The sequence below is a fragment of the Pyrus communis genome, chromosome 3 (assembly GCF_041283825.1).
Source record: "Pyrus communis isolate YQ-2024b chromosome 3, ASM4128382v1, whole genome shotgun sequence".
NCBI lineage: Eukaryota > Viridiplantae > Streptophyta > Magnoliopsida > Rosales > Rosaceae > Pyrus > Pyrus communis.
In genome coordinates, this window is record NC_142567.1 from 6,174,887 (window position 1) to 6,201,305 (window position 26,419).

Genomic DNA, 26,419 nt, shown 5'->3' on the forward strand with positions numbered 1-26,419 from the left:
TTTATTTTCATCAATAGGTTCTGCAAGCAACCAGGAGAACATGGTTTGGTGGCCTGAGTCCTCCAATAGAAATTGGTGGGATTGGAGAAGATAGATATAGTGTCTGCCTGCTGGTGGTGAAGTTGTAGATATAGTGTCTCACTCCACCACACGTAAGCTAATTCCTACCCAAATGAATCTCATTGATATTTGCAGTTAAAATGTTTGTCCTTAATTAGCTTGCAGACAATTGCTTGAATAAGTAATTTTTAGTTTAGTGTTCAATAGATTATTTATTTCTCACTATAGGCACAATTTATACGTCAATTGGCCTATTCTAAATATACAAATTACAAAATATTGATGAAACTTAGTTTTGATATTTGTAAATTCATCATTCCAGCTAATTTTTCAAACATCTATCCGAGATAAATTAAGAAAATCTGACAGTCTTATACGCTTATGATATGAGTTAACTACACATTCTATCAATTGAGCCTTGTTAGGAGCCCCTGCTCACTTGCAACTCAACCCTCTCCAATATGGATTTCTTGAGTTCTGGTTAGGAGCCTTCATTGCACCTAGCGAGGGTAATCTCGGTTTCCTCAAGCCCTGCTCCGCTTTTTATATTTTTTTTCTTCCGTCGGTTCTTAACGAATTCGTTTGAGTTACTACTAGGCATTTGAGTCTTCTTGATGACTTCCACAAGTCTCCGCCGTTCCGATTAGCAGCTTATTACTTCACTCTTTTATGCATGGTCTCCACCATTTCTTACGTCTAGGATTTTGCCGTAAGATTTTTTACGGCATTTGTTTCTATTAAGTGAGATTTTAAATATATTTGAAATTCTTATAAATAAAAGTAGAGTCTGCCAACACATATGGATTCCAACTCTATTAGAGTGTTGGTATAAATATGATATAAAAAAACGAAGATAATATTAGAGAAACCAAAATTTTAAACTAAATTTGCAAATCAAATTATGTGTCACAAATAGGAAATAAGCACGTTAATCAACAATTAATAATTCAATCATCTACATCTACATTATTCAGTTTACAAAACTTAGTTTAACATCTCTAATATTATCCATAATAAAATATCATAAAAATAGCATTTTTTAATATATAATGGACCAAAATAAACAAAGAACACAAAAAATAAAAGTGAGTGGCAATATTATTTTTCTTGAAGTCGGATGAGATGCACATGTCATATGAGGTGTACAAAAGACTTTTGCACCGACATGCATTGTCATTAAGACAAATTATTGCAGTCCGTCGATCTTTAAATATTATAATCTTCACATGTCACTGCTCACTAAGACAAATTATTGCAGTCCGTGGATCTTTAAATATTATAATCTTCACATTATGGCAGGCAGCATACTTATGCTTTAACTCTATAGGGTTGCTTATATTTATTTTAGAGTTATTTTGGTTGCAGTCTCTGGTGAACTCAATTGTTAAATTGAAATTGATCAAAGATTTTATTTTTTTTATTTTGTACGCTTCAAGATTTTAGTATTTAGGGAACATTATATATAGAGATAAAAACTTTCACTATATTTCAAGAAACTCCTCTAGTTTTTAAACATGTTAAGGAGATACAAAAATATAGGTGAGACAAAAATATACAAACAACTAAAGTACAACCCAAAAACATGGAAACCATGCTTTAAAATACCAGTTATACCCCTAAGACTTATAGAACCCAACTCTCACAAGTCCAACAAAATTAATATATGTCATAAGCTCAATCAATTCTCAACTATTTTTGCATAATCAATTGAATACTCCATATGAGGATGTGGTATCGCTATTGCAAGCTGAGTTGATTGCTGCAAGAAGGGTTGTCATGTTTGTAGAGGAGTTGCAAGCTACTGAAGCGTAATTTCTTTTTTCCTATCAAAATAGGCCTTACTTATTGGAGTGTAATTGGAAGTGTTCCTTTCCATATTCTTATCATCCATCTCTTGTATTCGTTTGGCCCGTTCTTCATGCCTACGGTTCCTTTCTTCCGCCTCAAGGGCAGTTTGCTCCGCCATTAATTGCAATGAGGCTGCCACTTCTTGTTGAGCGGCGTAATCATCATTTGCCTTGCCCTTTTTCTTCAACCTTCGTGTCTTGTTTTGTCCCATAGCCCTAGGTATGGAATCTTCACCCGAAGACGGATTTTCTACCCATATTTGTTGAATGGTAGGAGATCCATCTTCATCCATATATGCAGCTCAGGATGCAGTTCTGAACACCAGCGTAGGACCTACTCTATGTTGAGGTGGATCTTCAAATAACACCCACCCTTGACAAATGTCCCAACAACTCTGAAACTGAAAGGGTTTCGAGCTGCCCTATATATACAATTCCTCCGCTTGGCGTACCTAGAAAATAAAATTACAAAAATTAAAGAAAATTAATTTATGAAATTAAATGTAATATAATTAAACGTATTTACAAAAATTAAAGGAAAGTAATTCATGAAATTAAATGTTATATAATTAAATACTTAAAATAAATTGTGAAAACACTTACTTCGTCGTAGTAATTAGTGCCGTTTTAATGTCTACTTGCGGCTGCTAACAGTGCTTGATGTCATTTGTTCAAACTTGGGTGAAGATGTTTCTTCCATCTTGGAGAACAACTCTTGTGGTTTCAGACATTCAGTGGAGTGATGCCTTCGTAGAACTCTAAGTATTTTTTGGATACACGAATCCAAACACCTTCACTTGTTTGAGAACTCCCCCTCACATTATCTTCTGACACCCATCTATAAGCCCTGCAAAGAGCTTCATCATTTTTCAGGTCCAAGCCCTACCTTTTTTTTTGCAGACAAGGCCATTTGAAAATTATTGAAATAATTGAAGGAAATATTTTTGAAAGAGGTAAGAAAATTGAGAATTGAAATGGTGTAGGAATGGTGAATGAATGGTTTAGGTATTTATAGAAAATAAAAATTAGAATTTTTAAGAATTAAAAAAAAAAAAAAAATTGGCCCAAAAAACCAAAAAAAAAAAAAAAAAAAAAAACAATAAATAAATTGAATCCAATGGTAACTGACATTAGCTAGCAATGGCTAGCTGACGTCAACTAGCCATTGGATTCAAAAATTTGTTTAAGAATTCATGTTGGATATAACCGACAAGATTAATAGCAAAGTTGTCGATTATATCCGACATCAATTCTTAAATTCCTGACCCAGCCTGGGGCTGGCTGGCTGGCTCCTTTGGGCTAGTTGGTTGGCCATTTGGCCCTTTCTGATTTCGTGGGGCCCACGAGCCCTCTGGCCTAGCCCTCAGTTGGAGACGGTTTTCAAGCTATTTTTGGCATTCTAGCCCTCTGGACCCTTCAATTGGAGATGACCTAAACTTACTCATGTTAGACGAGAAACAAATTAGGTAGCACATAGGCTTGTAAGAGTAGTAATCGGAGAGCAACATGAGATGGATTGTTTCAAGGAATCATCGGATATAGTAGCAGACATCTTAATTTGGGATAGTTGTATTAAGTGATTACATCTTTTCTCTTTTATTTTGTAATAGTGACCTCTTTTTCTTTTTTTTTTCTTTTTTTTTTTCAAAAAATTCACTTCTTTATGTTTTATCCTCTTGTAATATTTTATCAACATATTAATAAATATCGCATCTTTTTATTAAAAAAAAAAAAAAAACTATGTATTATAGAGGAAAAAATAATAAAAATATAAATTTACTCACTTGATTTGCCTAACCTGGAATTACAAAAAAAATAAAAATAAAAATTCACGAGATACAATTGAGTAGACATATCCCGTCAATTTTTGTAGTACAATTTTGCCTACTTTAATTCCTCTAACAATAAAGACTCTCCTATTCCTTAAAAAAAAAAAAAAAAAAAAAAAAAAAAAAACTCTCCTATCGTTTGAAGAAAAACAGATCTTATATTTTCTTCAAATATATCCAAGGAAAAACCAAACTCTAAGATATGTCGATTAGGTTAGCATTCAAGGTAGTGTGCCTGCTCTTTACACCCAAGTTCGAATGTTATCCTCTGAGTTATGTAGGTGGTTTTATCACAAATCATTAACCATGTACTTGAGAAATTTCTAGGCTTTTGAAACAAAAATAGAGCAAGCATAAGTACGTACATCATTACTAGCAGAAGGGGAACACCTAGCTATCAATTAGTATTGACGATCAAGGCCACAGTACCGGAGCAATTACAGAACAACGACATGTGAGGGTGACTACAAGAGAGATGAATGAGAGAGAGGAGAAAGTCAAATATTTATATAGAAATTAGACCACGCCTTTTGTTTTGCGACAATTTATCAAACAATGATGACCAAAGGATGATTGAAGGTCAATAAGAGAGAAATTTAAATTATCGGTTTATTAACTCATAAGATTATTTATCGAAAATGCGAGAAGATAAAATTTGTCACATTTATTATATGTTTAGATTTTTTTTTTTTATTCACGTGATTATATATAAATGTGTAAAATAAAACGAGCAAATACGACACGGCATGAAACATAAACCTAGCTATATTGATTGAAAATAGGGGGTCTTAATGAAAAACTCACGGTACTGTTCATTTAAACCAAAAATCACATTTTTACATTAAAAAGTCGAACCTGATACTATTCACTTTACCCTTTATTTTGTCCTTATCGTTAAAACTCAAAGTTTTCAAACCATTTTCATTAGTTTTCTTTTAAAAATATAAACCTAAGTGTGTCTGACGTAGACGATCCATTTAAAGACAAATTTAAATGAAAAGGGTTTTCTGTTCACATAACAATATTCAATTATCAAAAAATTTCAAGTCGCAAAGTTTGTTTTTAGGGTAAATGATATTACGTATGCCTACAAAACACTCATCCATCCATATCTACCACATGCTGCACTCTGCCATTTTTATAAGAATTAGCTCACTCACCATCAGTGACGGATTTAGAATACGAATTTCGGAGGGTTCCAGTGTTAAAAGTTAAATTTTTTTTTTTTTAATATAGAAATAGAGCACAAAGTGCGTAAAAGAAATTTTCAATTTATTCGCTGAAACATTTTGTCGAACACTTGGTGGTCTTGTTGTTATCAACCGAACCAAGTTACGCACATATCAAAAGATATTAACATCTGCCAAAGAAATTTGATGAGGGCTATTGGGAGAATTTGTCGAGTATTATTGAAGTAACTTGAGAGAGTCATTTTGTCAAATACTTAGTGTGCATAAAAGGTATCATAACAAACATTTGGAGGACCCTCGGAAGATTGTCACATTTATATTTCTCGGAGGACCACCTTGGTCCCAATATGCACCCGCCACTATTCACAATGGCATCATCACATCACACACTCTCTCAAGAATAGAATTAGAAATTTTACAAGATTAAGAATTTTTTTTCAACGATTCTAATGTGTGAGTGACAGACTGGTATTATCTTAGAGACACGAGAATGGAGTTAGCTAATTTTTCTTGATATTGAGGGTTAATTTCTATTAAGTGGGGTAAATCTTCCTGAAAACTTGCACTAAGCTAGAGCAAACCCTAATCTAGGGTGCTCTCCTTATCTCCTTCTAGCTTTGCTCCCATTGAATTGAAGCATGTCTGACTAAAAATTCAGATCTAGGATTTTGAACAAAAATTAAATAATCATATTTAGTACGTGGAAAAAAAAAAAAAAAAAAAAAAACGAGTGTGTAGCAACAAAACACCACACGAAAAACAATGATTGGCCAAAGGAGGCTACCGGCCGTTTAATTTAACTTAATTTAATTAAAAAGATCTGTCAAAATGGCCCAAATTTCATGTGAAATGTCACCGTCACGTCCAACTGAGAATGGCGACAGCCGAACGTCGGCCGTTGTAGTTGGGCATGTCACCTCACAATGGGTTGTGGGCCCTTGTGAAAGCCTCCGACTTTCCCCACCCCTCCACCACCCGCACGTGAGATGTATCTGATTTGTTTTCTTGCCGGGCTCACACCATGGGTTGGGTCGGGCCCAGAACTTTGGTCATCCATCTTGTAACTTGTTGCTTTTACTTTTAAAGTTGCAAGGGAAGAAAGAAAGAACATTGTTCTTCTTCTCTTCTCTTCTACTAGGGTTTTGAATCTTGATCTTTTGTTCTTGCTTTTCATATATAATTGGTTAGTAGTAGTTGGGAATTGTCAATTGTGGGATTCAATTCTTTCATTTATATATTTATTGATCTTCCACATATGCATGAACGACTGATGCTAGCATTTCTCTCAAATAAACAACGTGACTTGAAAGAAACTAAAACAATTGAAACGCTGAAAAATGACAAAGCGAATGGTGCAACCTCAATGCTACCTACCTACCTCCATACAAACACACATTGGTTTTGATTGGTTCTTTTGTTCTTGCTTTTCATATATAATTGGTTAGTAGTAGTTGGGAATTGTCAATTGTGGGATTCAATTCCTTCATTTATATATTTATTGATCTTCCACATATGCATGAACGACTGATGCTAGCATTCCTCTCAAATAAACAACGTGACTTGAAAGAAATTAAAACAATTGAAACGCTGAAAAATGACAGAGTGAATGGTGCAACCTAAATGCTACCTACCTACCTCCATACAAACACACATTGGTTTTGATTGGTTCTTTTGTTCTTGCTTTTCATATATAATTGGTTAGTAGTTGGGAATTGTCAATTGTGGGATTCAATTCTTTCATTTATATATTTATTGATCTTCCACATATGCATAAACGATTGATACTAACATTTCTCTCAAATAAACAACTTGACTTGAAAGAAATTAAAACAATTGAAACGCTGAAAAATTACAGGGCGAATGGTGCAACCTCAATGCTACCTACCTACCTCCATACAAACACACATTGGTTTTGATTGGTTAATACCCAATTAATTATTTTTAATTGATTTCAACTTTTTGGACTTTGGTTATCATTTTTTATGAGAGGAACATGATGATTATCTTTTTTATATTCAAACTTCAAAGATGGCGTCCTCAGACTGTAACGACTTAAATGAATAAACCCTAATTAAACTAGTAAATTAGTAAACCCTAAACCCTACACTAAAAAACGTCTGCATTTTGTAAAAACCTTTAAGAACGTATTGTTCTATTGTCATACGTGTATTGTTTAACAAATGTTTTACGTAAAATTTTTAGATTGTGAATCTGAGCCACAATGAACTATATTTAAATCAAGGGAGCATTATATATAGAGACAAAAACTTTCACTATATAGGAACTCCTCTAGTTTTTAAACATGTCAAGGAGAGACAAAAATATAAAACAACTAAAGCCCATCCCAAAAACATGGAAACAATGTTTTAAAATACTATTTATTTTGTAGAATCAGTTCAATCCATCTTCGACCATTTTTGCACAATCAGTTCAACCTGTTCTTGATCATTTTTGCAGAATCAGTTCAACTAGTTTTCGACCATTTTTACAGAATTAGTTCAATTCGTCATCGACCACTCTTGCAAAATCAGTTCAATCCATTCTCAATCACTTTTGCAAAATCAGTTCAACCTGTTTTCGATTTTCGCAAAATTAGTTCAACTAGTCTTTGACAATTTTTACAGAATCAGTTCAACCCATCTTCTACAATTTTTACAGAATTAGTTCAACTCGTATTTGACCATTTTTGCAGAACCAGTTCAATCAATCATCGATGTTTTTGCAGAATCAATTCAACCCGTCCTCGACCATTTTTGCAGAATCAGTTCAATCCGTCCTCAATCATTTTTTACAGAATCAGTTCAAGCCGTCCTCAATCATTTTTGCAGAATCAATTCAACCCGTCTTCGACCATTTTTGCAGAATCAGTTCAATCTGTCCTCGATTATTTTTGTAGAATCACTTCGACCCGTCTTCAATCATTTTTGCAAAATTAATTCAACCCGTCCTCAACCATTTTCACATAATCAATTTAATGAGTCATTGACCATTTTTTGCAAAGATTTTTTTATTTGTTTAGAAGGCAACCACAAAGTACCTCATAACGTAAAGATAAAAAATTACATGTTTCAAAGGACGACGTCGCAAACAACTACAAAGAATTCAAAAGAGACAGCCTTTTTCTCAATCATTAACTGAAACAACCCTATAAAAAGGACAACATTTTACTCAATCATTAAATGAATGGAACAACTTTATACGAAAAACTAACTAATTACATATAGAAGGTTTTGAGATCACTTGTACCACTTTTAAGTTACCCGTGCATAAATTACTCTTTAGTATTTCCATCCTCCACCTTATCCTTCTTCTCATGAATTTCTTCCGACACTTCTTATACTTCTCATGAAATTATTTTGGCAATAGTACCCTTGTGAAAAAAGACAACTCAAGCATTGCAAAGGTCACATGGCCTTTCCCTTCTGACGTGAAAAATTAAGGTGGACTTCATATAATTAATTAACTAGTTATTAATGTAATTACAATTACATATGAAAAAGCTAACTAATTATACAGGTTTGAGATCACTTGTCTATAAATACATAATACTATATCACTTTTAAATTACCCCACTCTCCAGCATTTCCATCGTCCACCCTATCCTTCTTCTCATGAATTTCCTTCAATTCTGTACTGCTCCAGAATTGGCTCCACCACAGTCTTTATCAACTCGAACGCTGCCTACACCACCAATTAGAAACCCTTTTAAAAAAATCATCAAAATTTAACAAAAGTCATAAAATATTGAAAAAAAAATACACAAAACTCAGAGGAATTTTTACCTCGTTAATGTAAAATCACACTTTTTGAGGTGAAGAGTCATCCCAACTGAAAATTCAAAGAAAACGCATGAGTCCTGGGAGATTGCTACTTTCTCTCCAACCTGCATCGCTCCATTCAGAACCGGTTCCGGCACATCCTGCTCCTCCTCGGTCCGTTCGATCTCGGACTTTATCTCCCTGGAAGTAGCAGAGGATGATGGTGATCACAGCAACGGGTTGGTGCTGCGGCAATACGCCTTTGCCCAGGACCTTGAAGAAGTCGTATTGAGTCCCATCGATAAGCAGTGCATTGTCCTTAACCTCGTGGGGGAGGAACGACTAGAGCTTGTCGACAATGACGAAAGGGCAATAAAACTTATTGCGGAGCTTGTGAAAGTATGTCATACCGACTTTATTAAAATACCCCGGATCCGGTGGTGGTACATGCCTCCAGCGTTATCGTGACCTCCGGGATCTTTGCGATGCTTCCCTATACGTAGACCGACGCTAACGCCTCTCTTCTTGCAGTTCTTCTCGAATTGGATCGTCTTTTCTCTCTCTCTTCTCTGAGTTTGCCCCTCCTCCACTCACTAACCTAGCTAGGGTTTATGCACCTCCACCTTTTCAAATATAAGGGTATTTTTGTAACTTACATTCTAAGTAAAAAAATACATTAATGATGTCATCTTACACATGTATTAACTTTTGTCTCTCTTTGAAATATTTAAAAAGTATTGTCTCAATATATATTTAAGTGTTAAAAGTATACTTGGTGTATGATTTTTCCTAGTATTTATTACATTTCTATGTTATTTTTTATTTTAAAATTTAAAATTGTTGATTAAAGTCAACACTTAAAACAATCTGCCTTCTTGTGTTTTTCAATTCAAAATTGCTCTAATTAACAACATTCAAGGGACCCTAAATCGAAGAACTATTGTAATTTGAAATTCTAATGAAATTCAGTCTATCGTCAATTCTAAAAAAAATTATATATACAAGTGGTCTTTTACCACAATGGTGGAAATACGGTGAGCCCTTACATGAGGATTGGGTTCAAACCCCGTTGATAGCTAATTTAACATCTAATCTTACAAAATCTATCGTTTGAAAAAAAAAAATCTAAAAAAATTATGAAATTGTCAAAATCAGAAAATTAATGGGATTATAGATTTACAAATCTCACGGATTATGAGATTTTAAAAAATGTCTACAATAAAAATTGGGCACATATTTCTGCAAATTTAATCGAGTAGTGTTAAGGCAAATAATGTACCTCATTAAATTTATTATGGGTAGATGTAGATACGAAAACAATATACCTAAGAACTTGACAGAAAAGGTACCAATGAACATAAAAAAATGTATGTACCCAAAATCCATAAATACCAATGGGTACATATACTGAATTTACAAGAAATTTATAATTAACAATGTACCCACATAAAAATAAATATAAGAGAACAAACTCATGGGTACCTGTAAAAACTCAATAAAAAGAATGTACCACATTGTTTTATAAGCATTCTTATGAACACATAAAAATTCAACAACCGAAACCATTTTACCTAATTTTCTCCAAAAGACGTAGTGCCTATATCAATATGTATAATGAAATTGTAGTCACAAAACATATTGTACCAACAGATATATTTGAATGAAGTAACATGTACAATAAAATTGTACCTATGAAACATAAAAGTGTAACCCACCAGACATTGAACAATCAAGATTAATATTCAATAATAAGCAAAAGAAAAAAAAGTTGACTGCATAAATATAAGAGAACTTTAATGAAAATGACTTCTTCATACCTTTTATTAACTATAAACTATCTAATAATTATGTTTATGAAAAAAGCTTAAACTTTAATGAAAAGAATTTAAATTTTAAACTTTAACGAAAATGACAAAAGTTTAACATAATACAAAAACCGACCCACAAATCTCACGCGTTCCAATTTCCATTACACACACTCTCTCACCCCCTTCCTCACTCCACCCGTTCCCTTCTTTCCAATTCTTAACTCTCATTCTCTCTCTCTCTCTCTCTCTCTCTCTCTCTCTCTCTCTCTCTCACATCTTTCACCTATTCCCATCAATTTTCTCTCTCTACTTTCCTCTCTCCTCACTCATCCAAATCAACTTTCTCTCTCATCTCTCCTCTCACATTTCTTCTCGCATATCACTTTACTTTCACTCCATAAACAATATAATTTTATTTTATTTTTTGTTTTATTGTTTGTTTATTTATTTGACCATTGATTCATGACTTTCTTAGAACAACCTATAATAATATTAAAATACCAAAAATGAAGAAGATTTTCATTTTTTATATTTAAAAACAGCGCTTATTTTAATTTAGAAATAGTTATTTTAATTTTAGTTTGAATAAATTTTTAAGTTTATGTCATGTCATATGAACATTGACTATTTTTAGATTGAACACTGATTATTTTTAAAACTGAACAATGACTATTTCTTAAACTAAACACTAGTACTATCACTATTTTTTAAACTGAACACTGATTATTTCATAAAATGAATATGAGTACTATCACTATTTCTCAAAGTGAATATTAGTACTATCACTATTAACACTGACTATTTTTTAATCTGAACACGGAATTTCTTTAACTGACACTGATTATTTCTAGAACTAAACACGGATACTATAACTATGTCTTAAACTGAACATTGATACTATCATCATTTTTTAAACTAAACACTGACTCTTTTTTAAATCCTCATTGTTTTTGCTTGGTTGCTTATTTACCTTAAATTTAATAAGAGATGAGATTTCAATTATCAACTAAAATCTAGACAAAACAATTAATATTAATTACAAAAAAAATTAGGCAAATACTTTAACCAAAAATTTAAAAAAATATAGGCTAGCAAATTGTTTACATATGTAAATTTTTAAATCTAAAATAAGGATGTGGACAAAATCAAAAGGAGACTTTGATAAATAAATAAAATAAATAAATAAATAAATAAATAATAATAATAATAAACAATTAGATTTCAATCAATGACATATAAAAATTAGGAACGACAACCTAACTTCTTAATAAGTTATAAAAGCTCTACACTGCAAAAAATAAATAGAATCATTAATTCCACTAAACCCTGGGCCCGGGCTGATCTTACATATATGGAGTTTCCCAGAACAACACAAACAAACAGTCATATACATTGCATAACGAAGAAGAAGAAAAAAATGTTAAATCTCCTGAGTAAAACCTTGTCAAGCTTGTTGGAAGATTTTTCCTTCAAGTATTTAGTATTTTTGGCTATATTCCTTATACTGATATACAGATGGTTCTCCAGATCCACAAACTCATCACCACCTTCTCCACCAAAGCTCCCTGCCATTGGAAACCTCCACCAACTAGGCCCGCACATTCATCGCTCACTGAACTCCTTAGCTCAACGTCATGGACCTCTCATGCTGCTCCATTTTGGAAGCGTGCCGGTCCTTGTGGTCTCTTCGGATGATGCTGCCTGCGAGATCATGAAAACCCATGATATCACATTCGCCAACAGACCCAAGAACATCTTCTTTAAGAAGGTTTGCTACAATTTCAAAGACGTGGCCACGGCACCTTATGGTGAGTATTGGAGGCAGGTAAAAAGTATATGTGTTTTAAATCTCTTAAGTAACAAAAGGGTTCGGTCTTTTCGTATTGTGAGAGAAGAAGAAACCGAATCCTTGATCACCAAGATAAGGCAGTCGTCAACATCAACATCATCAGTTGTGAATTTAAGCGAAATGCTTGAGACGCTTACTAATGATGTGGTGTGTAGAGTGGCACTGGGGGCGAAATACAGTGATCGCGGCGAACGCGGAAAGGTGTTTAAGGAACTTTCTTCGGAGATGTCAATCTTGATGTCACGTATCCATATTGGAGACTATATTCCATGGCTTGCTTGGGTCAGCCGTCTCAATGGTTTGGACGCCAAGTTCGACAATCTGGCTAAACGGTTCGATGAATTTCTTGAAATGGTCGTTCAAGAGCATATAGGTGATGCTCTTATCAAGAACGAGGACCAAAAGGATCTTGTGGACATTTTGCTTTGCTTGCAGAAAGAAAGAGGGGATGATTCTCTTATTGATGGAGTTAGCATAAAGGCTATTATCTTGGTAATTATTTCTCACTCTCTCAATCTTTTGTTACATGCGTACATAGTTGTCTCCCTAAATGAGTTCCTAACTAAAATTTAGCTAAGAAGGGTTTAGAGAATTTCATTATCAATCACACTTACCAACATGTTCCTAGAATAGTGAAATTTCTAGGAGCTCCTAAGGGCTCCTACCATTAATTACTATTTTTTTAATTGATCATAATATTATGACTCTCTAAAGTAAAGAGTAAAATGAAGTAGAATTTTATAGGGAGCTACTAAAATAGCTTTTCAAAATTTTAGCTAAAATTTAAATAAAAAATAGAGAGCATGATTGGAGATGCTCTTAGAGTATTGTTATCTATTTTACAATAATAATATGCTAGAATGACAATGTTTTAAAGGGCTAATGCAATAGTACATTTGCCATGTGGTCATATCTTTGAGTATGTCTATGGAGATGTCAAATGTGAAACATTAAAAATGATATTTGATGGTTTATGTGACAATTTGATATTTTTACCAATTTTTTGCTCCACCCAATTGTTAAATAAAAATGTTATTATATATGTATTTTTTTCATCTCTTTGTGGGGTCCAACTATTAAGATAACCAATCAAATATTTAGAATACACAACACCATTTATTATGAATTGCATCACACCTATTACAAAATTATTGAATTAATTTGGATATCCCCTTATTTGCTAGAAGTTACTAAGTTTTGGGTATATTAATATGAACAAATAGAATAGGGAGATGCCATTTCCACTTTATTCACGTTCCACTCTTTTAGAGTATCTTGCACTCATTTCTAATGTAAGATAACTCTTTTGGAATACTAGTAATTTAGGAAAGAGTGTAAAAAATAAGAACGGAGGAATGCAAAGTAATATTGTTGAAGTGATAATGACAATTTTCATGAAATATACCCAAAACTGATAATTCAAACTCAGCTATATATTAATTTTCATCAAATATCATATAAAGTCTTAACCACTGCCAAAATCATAAGTTTCACCCTATAGATGTGGTATGAAAATATGACAAACATAGTTTTATTGCTTCATCCTTTAGTATCTAAGAGGAAAGATTGTCCTCATTGTATGAATACTTAATTGGATATTTTGAATGAAACTACATATATAAACATTTTACTCGAGAAAAGATGTAGTACTCTTGAATCACATAAGTAGCTAAGTGCTCAAATGTTAATTTAATCAAATTTTGTTCATTAACATTCTTGTAGGACATGTTTGTGGGTGGCACTGATACCTCATTCACACTCATAGAATGGACGATGTCTGAGCTTTTAAGACATCCAAAGATCATGGAAAAACTGCAGAATGAGGTAAGGGGAATTGTCGGCAACAAAACGGACATAATTACAGAGGGTGATTTGGTTGGGATGCACTACTTGAAAGCCGTGATCAAGGAAACTCTTCGCCTGCATCCTCCAGTACCATTACTACTTCCCAGGATGTCGTCTCAAGATGCAACGATAAACGGTTACAGCATTAAAGCCAACACACATGTTATTGTGAATGCCTGGCAGATTGGAAGAGATCCAAAGTCGTACAAAAACCCGGAAGAGTACGAACCAGAAAGGTTCTTGAATAGTACACTAGATTATAAAGGAAATGACTTCCACTACATTCCATTTGGAGCTGGCAGACGGGGCTGCCCAGGAATCCAGTTTGCCATGGCTGTCCAAGAGATTGCTTTGGCAAATTTAATGCACAAGTTTGATTGGGCACTGCCTAATGCTGCAAGAGGGGAGGACTTAGACATGACTGAGTCCACTGGAGCAAGCGTTCGTAGAGTATATCCTCTTAAAGTCGTTGCTATTCCATATTCGGGCTAATGTAGTATTGGAGAAACCAACACAATCATCTGTACTGGAATATTTCATATTTTATTTAACAATTTGCTAGAAATTTGGTTTAAGTTTCTGGTATATTTCATGTCTTGTGTGAATGTACATTAACACATATAAAGGAAAAGAGAAGGACAGGTTACAACCAACCATCCTTAGACTAAACCCTAGAGACTGGATAAAGCTATACCCTAATAAGGACTCCTTAATTAATTGGGAATTTTAATGAAAAACTCATGTTACTGTTTACTTTAACGAAAAACAACATTTTTACACTAAAAAGTCAATCCTAGTACTATTCACTTTACCCTTTATTTTGTCCTTATCATTAAAGCTCAAAGTTTTTAAACCATTTTCATTAATTTTCCTTTAATTTAATGGATGACATCAAACAATTCTAAGAAGTGATCTACACATTACTGGTCAGCAACCAAAGTTGACAAAATGGTGCCATGATGTTGACACAAAAATTGCCGAGCAGCCAAAGTTGACAAAGGGTGTCATGATTTCTGACTTCATATATGTCTAGGATTTGTAATTCCAATACTCCCCCTCAAACTGGATCGAGGAGAATAGTCGAGCTAACCTTGACTAGGAGACGCTGAAATTGTGCAGACGATAGAGCCTTAGTAAACACGTCTGCCAATTGATCATGACTGTGAGTGAAGATCGTTTGAATGAGTAGTGACTGAACTTAAGCCCTGATGAAATGGCAGTCAACTTTAATATGCTTGGTCCTTTCATGAAAAACTGGGTTGGCAGCAATGTGCATGGCTGCCTGATTATCATGCATAAGAGACATGAGAGCTATACTCGAGAACCCTAGGTCAGACAAGAGACCTTTGAGCCAAATTAATTCATATGCAGTGGCAGCCATTGCTCGATACTCATCTTCAGCACTAGAGCGGGCAACTTGTTGTTTCTTGCTCTTCTAAGTGACAATGTTGCCTCCAACAAATGTGCAATAACTAGGGGTGGATTTTTTGTCAAGGGCACTGGCTACCGAGTTAGCATCAGTGTCAGTGGATTGGTTGTTATGCATGAGAATGCCCTTAGTTATGGACCCTTTGAGATAGCATAAGATCTTTTTAACAATATTGAGATGTTGTATTGTGGGTGCATGCATGAATTGACTGACCAAGCTGACAGCAAAAGTAATGTTTGGAAGAGTAATGGTAAGATAGATTAGCTAACCAACCAATCTTTGATAATATGTGACATTCTTGAGTGCTTCGCCATCTATGGTAAGCTTGAGTTTACTGTCAATTGGGGTGACGACTGGCTTGCAATTAGTGAACTCAGCTTCCTTGATGAGATCCATGACATATTTTCGTTCGTTTAAAAGTAAACCCCGTTGTGAGGTTGCCATTTCAATGCCAAGGAAATACTTCAACTTTCCAAGGTCCTTGATGGCAAAGGTTTAATGTAAGGAGGCTTTCAAGGCGTCCATTTCAGATGCATTGCCACCTGTGATGATAAGATCATATACATAAATAAGGATAACCAACTTCCCATTGGATCCATTTCGTACAAATAAGGAAGAGTTAGCATTGCTTCTGAGAAAACCCTCATCTTCCAACACTAAACTAAGTTTGGCATACCAAGCTCTTGGTGATTATTTCAAACCATAGATTGCCTTGTGTAGTTTGTACACCATGCCATCTTTTGCTTGAGAGTAACCTGGGGGAATTTGCATGTATACTTCCTCCTGAAGCTCTCCATGAAGGAAAACATTTTTAACATCCATCTGGTATAACGATCAACCACAATTGACAACAACTGAGAGTAACACATGCACTGTGCCCTAAAGGTTTGAGTGAACCCACGAGCAATAAGCCTAGCTTTGTGTCTTTTTTTTTTAGCCATCAGTTTTGAGCTTAGTTTTGTAAATCCAACGACTCCAAACTACCTTATTTCCTAGAGGTAATTGAACAACAATTTAAGTGAAATTCTCCTCCAAAGCTTGAAGTTCTTCAAACATGGCTTTCCTCCAGTAAAGGATAAGGTTGACTTCTTGAAGGGTAGTAGGTTCTACAAGATTTGAGACCTCAGTAAGGAATGCAACATGTGAATTTGAAAAACTATGATTACTTATTGCTTTAGAGATGGGATATCTAGAAGCATAAGTAACATAATCTACAAACTTGGTAGATGCCTTCCTTTCTCAAGTTGGGTTCCTCCTAACTTCTTGAAAAGGCTGATGAGTTGGGTTGATAGACCGTTAAGATTGTGGTTTCCAACATGACTTATTGCTCTTGATTGTTACTGCCTTGTAGAGAATCATCATCAGTTAAAGGCTCAGTGCACATAGGCAATGGAAACAAATCTCACAGAAGCTCCCCCCTCACATGAAGTAGGACCCATTTTTTTTTGGAAAATAAAGTCTCTGTCTTAGTCTCTTCCTTAAAGTGAACGTCTCTGGATACAACACACTTGTTAGTGACAGGATTAAAATATTTATATCCCTTTTGAGTAGAGGAGTATCCCACGAACACACATTTCACAGCCTTAGCATCCAATTTGTCACAATGTTGAGTTTGCACATGTACAAAACAAATGCAACCGAATACTTTCAAGTGTGACAGGTTTATAGGTTTGTCTTTAAGGGTTTCATATAGTGATCTGAAACCTACACCCCTTCACTGAATGCCAAGACAATCTCCATTCAAATGGAATTAACTCGATCATTCAAGTCGGATAGCATTTATCAATGCCGACCTACATTAACCGCTTTCTTCTCTTATGATTTATCGAGTTACAGGAGAATCGAGTGACTTTATCTTAGATTATATAAGTCTAAGAGAGAGTCATTATAGATTTAACACTAACCCCATCAGGCAAGTGGAGTAGAATCAATCAAGTGGCATACCTTGAATCTAGCCTACAATCCTTTTTTTCTTCTTTCAATTGAAAGTTAGCCAGGTGTATCTTGTTCAAGAAAAAGCTCTTTCTTTTGGTGAATATCCGGATACCCAAAAGTTACAACTAAAGATGAATGCCGAGAATCGTACACTATATGAGCTTAAAATCAAAACCACAATGAGAGACATTCGATCCCAGAATTAGCTTTATCCCACCTCCAATGAGATATGTTAAGCATATACTGACTTTTTGTCTTGATTTAAGGGTTAGCCCTACTAAATGAGGCGTAGCGTTGTGCTCAATGAAAGTGTTCCTTCCTTCTCGATGTGAAACTCTCGCCGATGGGACAAGATAAAGATTGCCTCTATGCTTCGCACCTTTTTCTTTAAGAAAGAGGGCAAGATCACTCCTAAAAGCAGCCGTGATCTTATATATGATACCACTAAATGAAACTTTCTTCCTGCTTAAGGCACTAGTTCTGATGGAAACCCTGATCCGGCGAGTGACCTAGCTTGTTTCCTAGATCCTCTATTTTATCATAAAGCCCAGACTTTCCACATGAGCTAGGGGGCATGGCTAAAATCCTTGATCCGGTGGATGGAGTTGATCTTAAGCTTTCATGTATGGCCCTATCAATAAAGATAGATCTTTCCTCACCCAAAGACATTCCCTAATAAATGGGGGGAGATTGAATGAGCTATCCTTATGTAGATAGATCGATTAAAGGACCCCTGCTTATGATCGAGTATGTCGATAGAGTCATACCTTGCATAAGTACTCTATTGGAGAAAGGGCAAATCTGTTCCCCCTATTCCTTCGTTCTCCTGCCGTATGGATGTCTGTTTTCCCTCCTAAGTCCCTTCAATGTTGTCGCATTGTTGACCCTTTCGGTATGGTCCTTCATTCAGGCCTTTTCCTTATGCACCGAGGGTTTCATGATTCGTTTTTATCTTTGAGTTCAATGTTTGTGAGCGTTAAAGCACCTAACCAACCATACCTACACTATGCATCCCTTACTAAAATCAAGCGGTAAACAACCTCATTTAGTAGGACATGAACCCAAACTGGTTGTTGAATAAAGGAAGACAAACTTGCTTTTAGTTGGCCTGCTTTGAGAAAGTTGTAAACCTAAGGAATATACTCTATATACATATTCCAAAGGCTTATAGTTAGTAAGACAGGTGTCAATACCAAAACTTTTTAGGTATATTCATATACAACATGAGTTCACAAGTCTTCTCAAGTATATCTCTATTCTTCCTCTCGGCTATCCCATTCTATTGTGGGATTCCCACACAACTTGTTTGATGAATAATTCCTTATGAACTTAATTATTGAGTCATGATATTGGACAAGAACTCAGTGCCATTATCTGATCTCAATGTTTTAATAGTTGAGTGAAATTGTGTTACAACCAACTTATGAAAATCTTTAGAAAAATAGTTAGGACTTCACCTTTAGATTTCATGAGATAAAGAAAAGTAACTCGAGTGTAATCATCCACAAATATGACAAAATACTTGTAACCCTCTATTGATTCAAAAGTTGGACCCCATACATAGTGTGTACCATTTCAAATGGTGTGCTAGACTTAGACATTGAAGAGCCAAAAGGTAGTCTAACAAATTTGGAAAACTGACAGGTATCACATGTAAAAGATGGGTGACAAAACATGGGAAATAGTTTTGACAAAACAAATTCGGATGGATGAGCTAGTCTTTGATGCCAAATTTGTTGATCATGGGGTTTACTTGAATTTGCTTGAAGAGCTTTAGGTAGATGAGACTTCTTGCAAAAATAATACAGGCCATTTAGAAAGAAATCTTCACCAATCATCTTCTTGGTGATACAATCTTGAAATATCACATTAGTTGGTGAGTAAATGGCAATGCATTTTAAAGTAGACGTGAGCTGCCCTATGGAAAGTAATTTAAAGGGGAAAGATTGAACATATAGAACACTAGACTTAATGTTATTTGACATCTACCCATCACCGAGACACTTTTTCCATTTGCAATTGACACTTGAGAGGGTTTTGAAAAAGGATGAAATCATGCAGGTTTGAGACTTTAGTTTGGAATGCATTGGAGAAAACATTAAGGATAGTTGAAGCTTCATCAAGAAGAACATGGTCATGGTCAGCAAGGAACCCAACAAACTGGCCAAGAAGTGCAGTGTGGTTCTCACTTTCAACCTTTGGAGTTGATGCAGCTTCTCCATGTCCTTTGCTTTGTAGAAAAGCTGCAAATTCATTGATAAGGGACAAAGGGTTTGTGGTGAAGTCTAGTAAGCCATGGTTGAGTGAGCTCGATACATGATTCGTAGTGTGTTGTGCTTTGTAGGGAGTCATCTATGATGTTTTGGAAGTGATCAACTTAATGTTCTTATTGAACATAGGTTTCAATTCTGGATGTAGTTCCCAACACATTTCCTCCATATGCCATGTAGCATTGCAACACTTGCACTTTAGGTGTGGATTCTTCCCTATGTACACCTTGTTGTCAGTTTATATGTAGTTCCAGCATACCCTCGAGCATCAAGTATTTTGTGGCTTAACTCTCGGTTCATCCTTGCTTCTTCACTTTGCCCAAGATCGCAGGACCCATCAAGCAGCATCAGGCCCCACGACCTGGACCATATTCCTCCTCTCAGCCCATTCAAGTAAGCCAAATGCAAAAAAAAATAAATAAATAAATAAATAAAAAGGAAAGGCATGAGGCTCCATGGCCCAGGTCAGCAACCCAGGGAGCCCAATCCATGCTAGCTCCCCTCTCTCCCTTTCAGCCCAAAGGCCTCGCAGCCTAATCCAATCAAAAGGAGGTCGACGCCTCCGCGCTTCCTCTCACCTCTCCTGCATGGGCCCAAGCCCAAGAGTCCAAGTGCAAGCCTAGGCACAACGGCCTAGACCATGGCGCCCCAATGCCTGAACCTAAGCCCAACCGTGGCTTCCTAACCACCTTTTCATGCCTTCTCGACCCCCGTTAAGCCAAATTTCAGGCCCCGAGGCCCCCAAAAATTACGAAGACAAGGAAAAATTAATTTTTTCTACCTTGGAGCTGTGTGAAAACGAAGAAAGCAACGAAAGACGGTCTTTTGCATGGGCAAGTGTAGAAGATTACTAAGGGAGGGAGAACAAATATCCTCTAGCTCTCTTTCTTGTAGGGTAGAATAAATTACTATTTAAAGTTGATTTAATAATCTACTTAAGGTAGACTTAAATAGACTTTAGAAGTAATTTATTTCCCTTTCCTATAAGGATCTAATTTCCAATTAAAGAGGGATTATGCATCAAAACAGGAAACAATCCTATGTTTCCTAAAGCAAGAACATCTCTACACCTGCTGCCCTTTCCTGTGAGCAGCCCAACATGTGTGGAGACATTTATGGAGTAAAAAATAATCAAGAAAAATATGGAGGCGACACGTGAATTTTTGAGTAAAATTACCCTAGAGGCACACCGGAACTCCCTCGCGCAAGCAGCTGACAATCACGACTCAATCAAGGTCAAAAATGATCAAAATAGGTATTTATTCAAAACCTATTTCATCGATCCTCATCAAATCCTCCCCACAAGGTAACCCTCAATTATTCATTCAAATTAGGATTAATTACCTTAATTAATTGATTAATTAATTTTCCAATTGATTGAAAGATATTATTTTCACATAATATCTTGCAATTAGAGCAAAAAACCACCATAAGTGGCCGGACTCCTTCTCTCCAAAGAGGGCTGGCCACACCCCCTATATAAACACCTTCATTTCTCCAAAAACCTAAGTCCAATTCTCTTCTAAAGTTCTCCAAATTTCTCTAAACACTTTTCCCTCAAATTCTAACTTTTCCCTCAAATTGTTTGGGCTTTCAACCCAGTTTAAGAAAAAAGCGACTCACTTTACAATTAGACTAACAAACTATACTCAAATAAAACATCTTAGATTACATTGGTGGTTTGAGCCTTGCAAGCAATCCCTCCCATAGCTAGCCAACCGGTGCGCCATAAGTTGATTATTTAGGCGAGTCAGACTACTCATAAGGCTTGACCATCGGACTACTAAGTAGCACCTTACTCTCTAACACCCTTAAGGGGTTTAAAAAGAGCCAAGAACTTGGGATTTAGTCATCAACTACATAAGTAGGGTACTTCGTTTTCAAGCAATTAAAAAGGCCTAACTTCCGATAAACTGACCCCCGATCCCCTCAAATCCATTACCAGTTGAAGCTAAATACGTCATTCTTCAAATAGAGGTGAATCCTACATACATTAACGAGCCATAGGTATTAGAGAGTTGGGCAGTAAGTGGTGAGTACATGAAGTATAAAAAGCATTATTGCATTAACATTATCATCCAATTTGATATATGTGCAATTAATGTTGTAATGTTGTGCAATGTCGGATTCTACTTGCGCAGTTTGAGAAAGAGAGAAGGCATGTCGCTTCTGGTACTGTATTGATTGTTAGTTTGTTACATGAAACAATGGCGAAATACAAGACGGTTTTCCGTCATTGCTTCATGGAAATACTCGGGTGAAAAGAGATTGAGGAGGGGCGGGAATGAAGAAGCGAGCCGGATTAGTCTTAGTTATTAGTAAAAGACTTTGTAAAAGTAAAACAAACCCTGCATTATAATTACATATAACTCTATCAAAGAAGAGATAAACAGAATCTTGTATACACAGCGGTAACACGTTCGGTGGTAGGGAACCACATTCTGCAGCGGCATACAAATGCCGGCCATCCTAAGTACAAAAGTGAACAGCGTCGTAGAAAGAAACTATAGGGCTTTGTGTATTGCATTAAAAGAAAAATACAAACTGGTAAATTATATTGCTACCTCTGTATCTTTATTTCCTATACTCAATGCCAGGCAGAAGCTGATATTAAGTTCCTGTCCTTCCATCCCAAGAGCATAGCACCGTCCTTCTCAACCAGTGTATAATGCTCCGAGTAACGCCTCAGCAGACTCCCAATGACAGAGTTTACATACGAGCTCAACGGGTACTGCTGAAACCCTGCCATTGTCAACCTGGATTTCCACTTGCCAAAGAGCTCGTGACGTTCCACCCTTTCCTTCCCCTCGCAAGCAATGACATTCACAATATCTCTTGCCAAGCAATGCTGCTCCACATTGATTCTTTCCTTGCTGTTCCTTGGCAGGGTCACATCAATAGACTCGAACATCGCCAAGTAGTACTCAAGAGTTTCCACGAACCTATTGAAAAAGGGGGTTGTGTTCGTGTTTGATTCTTGTTCCACCAAAGTGGTTACCTTTGGATTTAGAGACCTCACTGTTCTCAGCAGCCCATCCCTCGGATTGTTCTCATCAACGCTTTCATCTGGTGTGTGATGAAGCTGCAGAGGGAAGTTCACAGCAAGAGCCTCTCCGGGCCTGACATCAAGCATGTCCCGTGTGACATCAGGTGCGAAAACTGGGACTCCATGAAATTCAACTGGGATGTTAAATTTGTCTGAGATGGCTTTCAACCGTCTCCCTACTGCCTCCAACCCATCACCACGGGCATGCTTAGAAACAGGATCATCGATACCTGTAATTCGTAGATGGGGAGCCCCACTGGGTCTTGCTGCAAGTGCTTGAAGGAGAGTAACCCACTGGGTTCCCTGAGCAATCTGGAAGTCTATAATGTGGATGCGGTCCTCATTTCTGCATGCCTCAGCAATGGCCCCGTTGGCTGCCATGTAACCAAACTTTAAGTATGGGCAGATCTCATACAGAATCTGCATGTAGGACAACAAGTCGTTGCTTTCAGGCTCTCTACACCTAAGGGCGTGGTAAATATTGGCACCTGATGCCTCCTTCCTGGCCACCAGCCCTTCTACCAAGTAAGCTCCAAGTCGCTGGATTGGTTCTCCACCGATAGACACAGCTCCTCTAGCCTTTTCAATCAATTTTTCGAAACTATCCATCTCGTTGTTGGAGAGAGCTCCAGCACATGCAATCAGCAATTCCTTCAGATTACTTGCTAGCAAACCCTTAAGAGATGCTTCATCTATCACTTTATGACGTTTCTCAAACTGAGCTTCACCCAACTGCCTTTGCCGAGAAACAAAGGATGTCTGCCGTTGAACAGGGTTTGAACCCTGGTGCTCCTGGATCCATGACATGGACCTCTGGGTCTGCCGCCTGCTACTTTCTCCACTAGAAGTGTTTGCTGTGGTGACTTCTTCTTCCTCATCATCAGGCCCCATTAAAGCACTCTCCAATTCCTGCAAAGTTTGTTTTATATTCTGGCTACTATTTGCATCCTTTAAGGAAGAAGTCCTACCAGAATAGACCTGCAGACTGTCTCTACTACAGTCCACCGAAGGGCTTAAGCTTAACCGATTAACGTAACTGTTTGTTTCAAATGAAGATGTACCGGAGGGCGTGGCTCCTGAGAGATTCTCCGGGGAGCTGTGCTGCTCCTGACTGTCGCTCAGTGTCGTAAGAGTATCAGAATCAAAGTGAGTCGAAAAGGGTGTATTTGATGAGTTCTTAATATCAAATTTCAACGACCCAAGTAACCTTTTAGGTAAAGACTGAACAGTGGGAAGCGGAGCTGTATATGACAATCCTGCACCAGTCGCACGAAATCTAAAATGCTGGTCCATGCTATGAGATTGGCATCAGCTATTCCATGTGACAACAAATCCGATTGTATAACTTATCAACCAGAATAGGATCAAGCTTTGTGCTTTCCCCCAAAAAACACTCTTGGCAACCTTTGTGAAGTTTCAAGATAACAAAATGAACCTGCAATATTGATACAGAAAAAGGCCAATTAACTGGAGATTCTGAGGGAAAATTGCACATACTACCTTGAAAAGCAGAAATTATAACCAAACCACAATCCGTCTTGCCTGAATGTATTATCGAATCAATAAACACAGAGAAAAGTTTTAAATCTTAAACGGATATTAGTCAGAATAGAGAGCAGGAAGCAACCACTCAGGACTCAGGAGGATCTGCATCCCACAGACAGAGTACTTGAGCTACCCTTTCGAAGCATAGGAAGCAACGATATGGGCCGCTCTATTCAACCGATGTAATGGAATATTGCTTCAGCGAGTGATATCTCAACTAAGAATTCCAAGTCGTCCTAATTCTGGACACTTTTTCCTAACACGACCACTTACCCTTTGACAAATAGAATCCCGAAAAAATGCAAAGGCCTCTAATTTCCTAAAGCATCACTAGTTTGTCTATCAATGGGTTAGTCACAGAGCAGATACCAAACAAAGGATAACCAAATGGAGATTGAATCAAACAGGGCGAGACTAACGGGCCTCATCAATCGAAAAATAGAAGATCCAGTGACCTGACATCAGGAGATCATGGTTTCAGGATTGACAAACTATGTCAAGGTGCACAATTTATAAAATTTAACTTCCACGTGAATAAATTTGGAGTAATTTTCCATTTTGGGATCAAAAATCAATACTCAAAAGCCATCAAAACCATAACCAGTTGAACTGATTCTACAAAAACCCAACACTTCAAATCACAAAACGCTCCAAATCCACTCACCATCTGTTTGTTCTCAAGAAAGTAATAGAAAACAGATCAAAATAAGAAAAACCCAAGATTTCCTCACCCTATACGCCACGAATCAACCTACACCCTCCAATCAATGAAGCCCAATACGAGCCACAAGCTCAGATTTCCCCTTTTCCCCAAAACCCCGAATCAACAAACTAAACAAAGACTGAAAAGAAATCAGATTCCACCCAACTTTGTTTTCACCTCAACTTTCTCAGCAACCAAACAAATGATATTAAAACCAATAATTCAAAGATATACAAGTCTATGAACAAATACCTGTATTTTCTCTTCTGGGTCTTCTCGGTCTTCGGCTTAGACTGCAAGTTTGGGTAGTGGGTAAGTTCTGGTTTGGTCCAAGAACCTGTTCGTCAAGTCGTGGGAGCTCTGAATTCGCTGAGTTCTCGAAAGAAGCAGATGCTAGGCTTCCAAGGTATATATAGCAGAAAGAGATGGTGAGGTGTTGGCGCCGACCATACGTTCCACTGTTTGAACAACACAACATTCCTAGTCCGTCGAAAGTCACGGGGGAGATGCCAATACGCGCTTCTTCTCGGCAAGTGAGAAACTATGGACATGTTGGTAAAAGGGAAATAATGATATGATTGAAAATTCGGAACATTAAAAAGACTATCGATTCAAATTCATGTCGCAGCTAGCAGATGTTATGGAATAATGGCTGGCCGCGTATTGAATTTCTCATTTATTTGATGCATATTATTAAAGCGAGAGAATCTCGCATATATAAAGGTTTTATTTGATAGAGAAAAATTGTTTGGTTATGATTATCCGTTATATTAAACGTGTTTTAAAAGAAGTAATAGATGAAAACTTTTTTATTATGTCCAAGTTAAAGATTATTCACGAAGAAAAATTGTTCATTTAATCTTATCATATTTATGAAAATTAGTAAGATTATCTTTTGATTATCTTTTGTTCAACTTGAACAAAATTAAAAAGTTGGCATTCATTTCTTCTTTCAAACTAACTTTAATATAGTGGATTGTTGCCAAATGTACAAATCTTGGTGACATCTCTTCTACTTTGATTGGTAGAAACCGCATGGGAGAGATCATGGTAAAACTTGGATAGTTCTAACTTTTTATCTCTACACATCTTGTTAATTTTATGTTGTTAATATTTTTCAATTCATTTGATTCGACAGTCAAAAATTAAAAAGGATGTATGACAAGTAAAATAAGTGTTTAAATAACAGTACACTAAAATTTTGGTGAACTTTTGGAAAATAAAAAACTATTGTATCCCTTTAATTGGATTTGTAGTTGTGTCACACCGCATAGGAAGATAATCCTCCACTTTGCTGTAGGGATC

At 36.3% G+C, this 26,419-nt stretch overlaps 2 protein-coding genes across 2 annotated transcripts; one reads left to right on the forward strand and one right to left on the reverse strand.

The window, feature by feature from the left end:
• The first annotated feature begins 11,884 nt into the window (after window positions 1–11,884).
• LOC137716578 (cytochrome P450 736A117-like) lies at window positions 11,885–14,761 on the forward strand. Its single transcript, XM_068456029.2, has 2 exons — window positions 11,885–12,833; window positions 14,064–14,761. The coding sequence occupies exons 1-2, from the start codon at window positions 11,910–11,912 to the stop codon at window positions 14,676–14,678; spliced, it is 1,539 nt and encodes a 512-aa protein (XP_068312130.2). The 5' UTR covers window positions 11,885–11,909; the 3' UTR covers window positions 14,679–14,761.
• A 7,396-nt stretch (window positions 14,762–22,157) lies between these two features.
• LOC137715447 (scarecrow-like protein 21) lies at window positions 22,158–25,846 on the reverse strand. Its single transcript, XM_068454781.2, has 2 exons — window positions 25,367–25,846; window positions 22,158–24,301 (listed from the first exon to the last, which is right to left on the reverse strand). Exon 2 carries the CDS (start codon window positions 24,157–24,159, stop codon window positions 22,408–22,410), a length of 1,752 nt encoding a protein of 583 aa, XP_068310882.2. The 5' UTR covers window positions 24,160–24,301; window positions 25,367–25,846; the 3' UTR covers window positions 22,158–22,407.
• Between the last annotated feature and the right edge of the window lie 573 nt (window positions 25,847–26,419).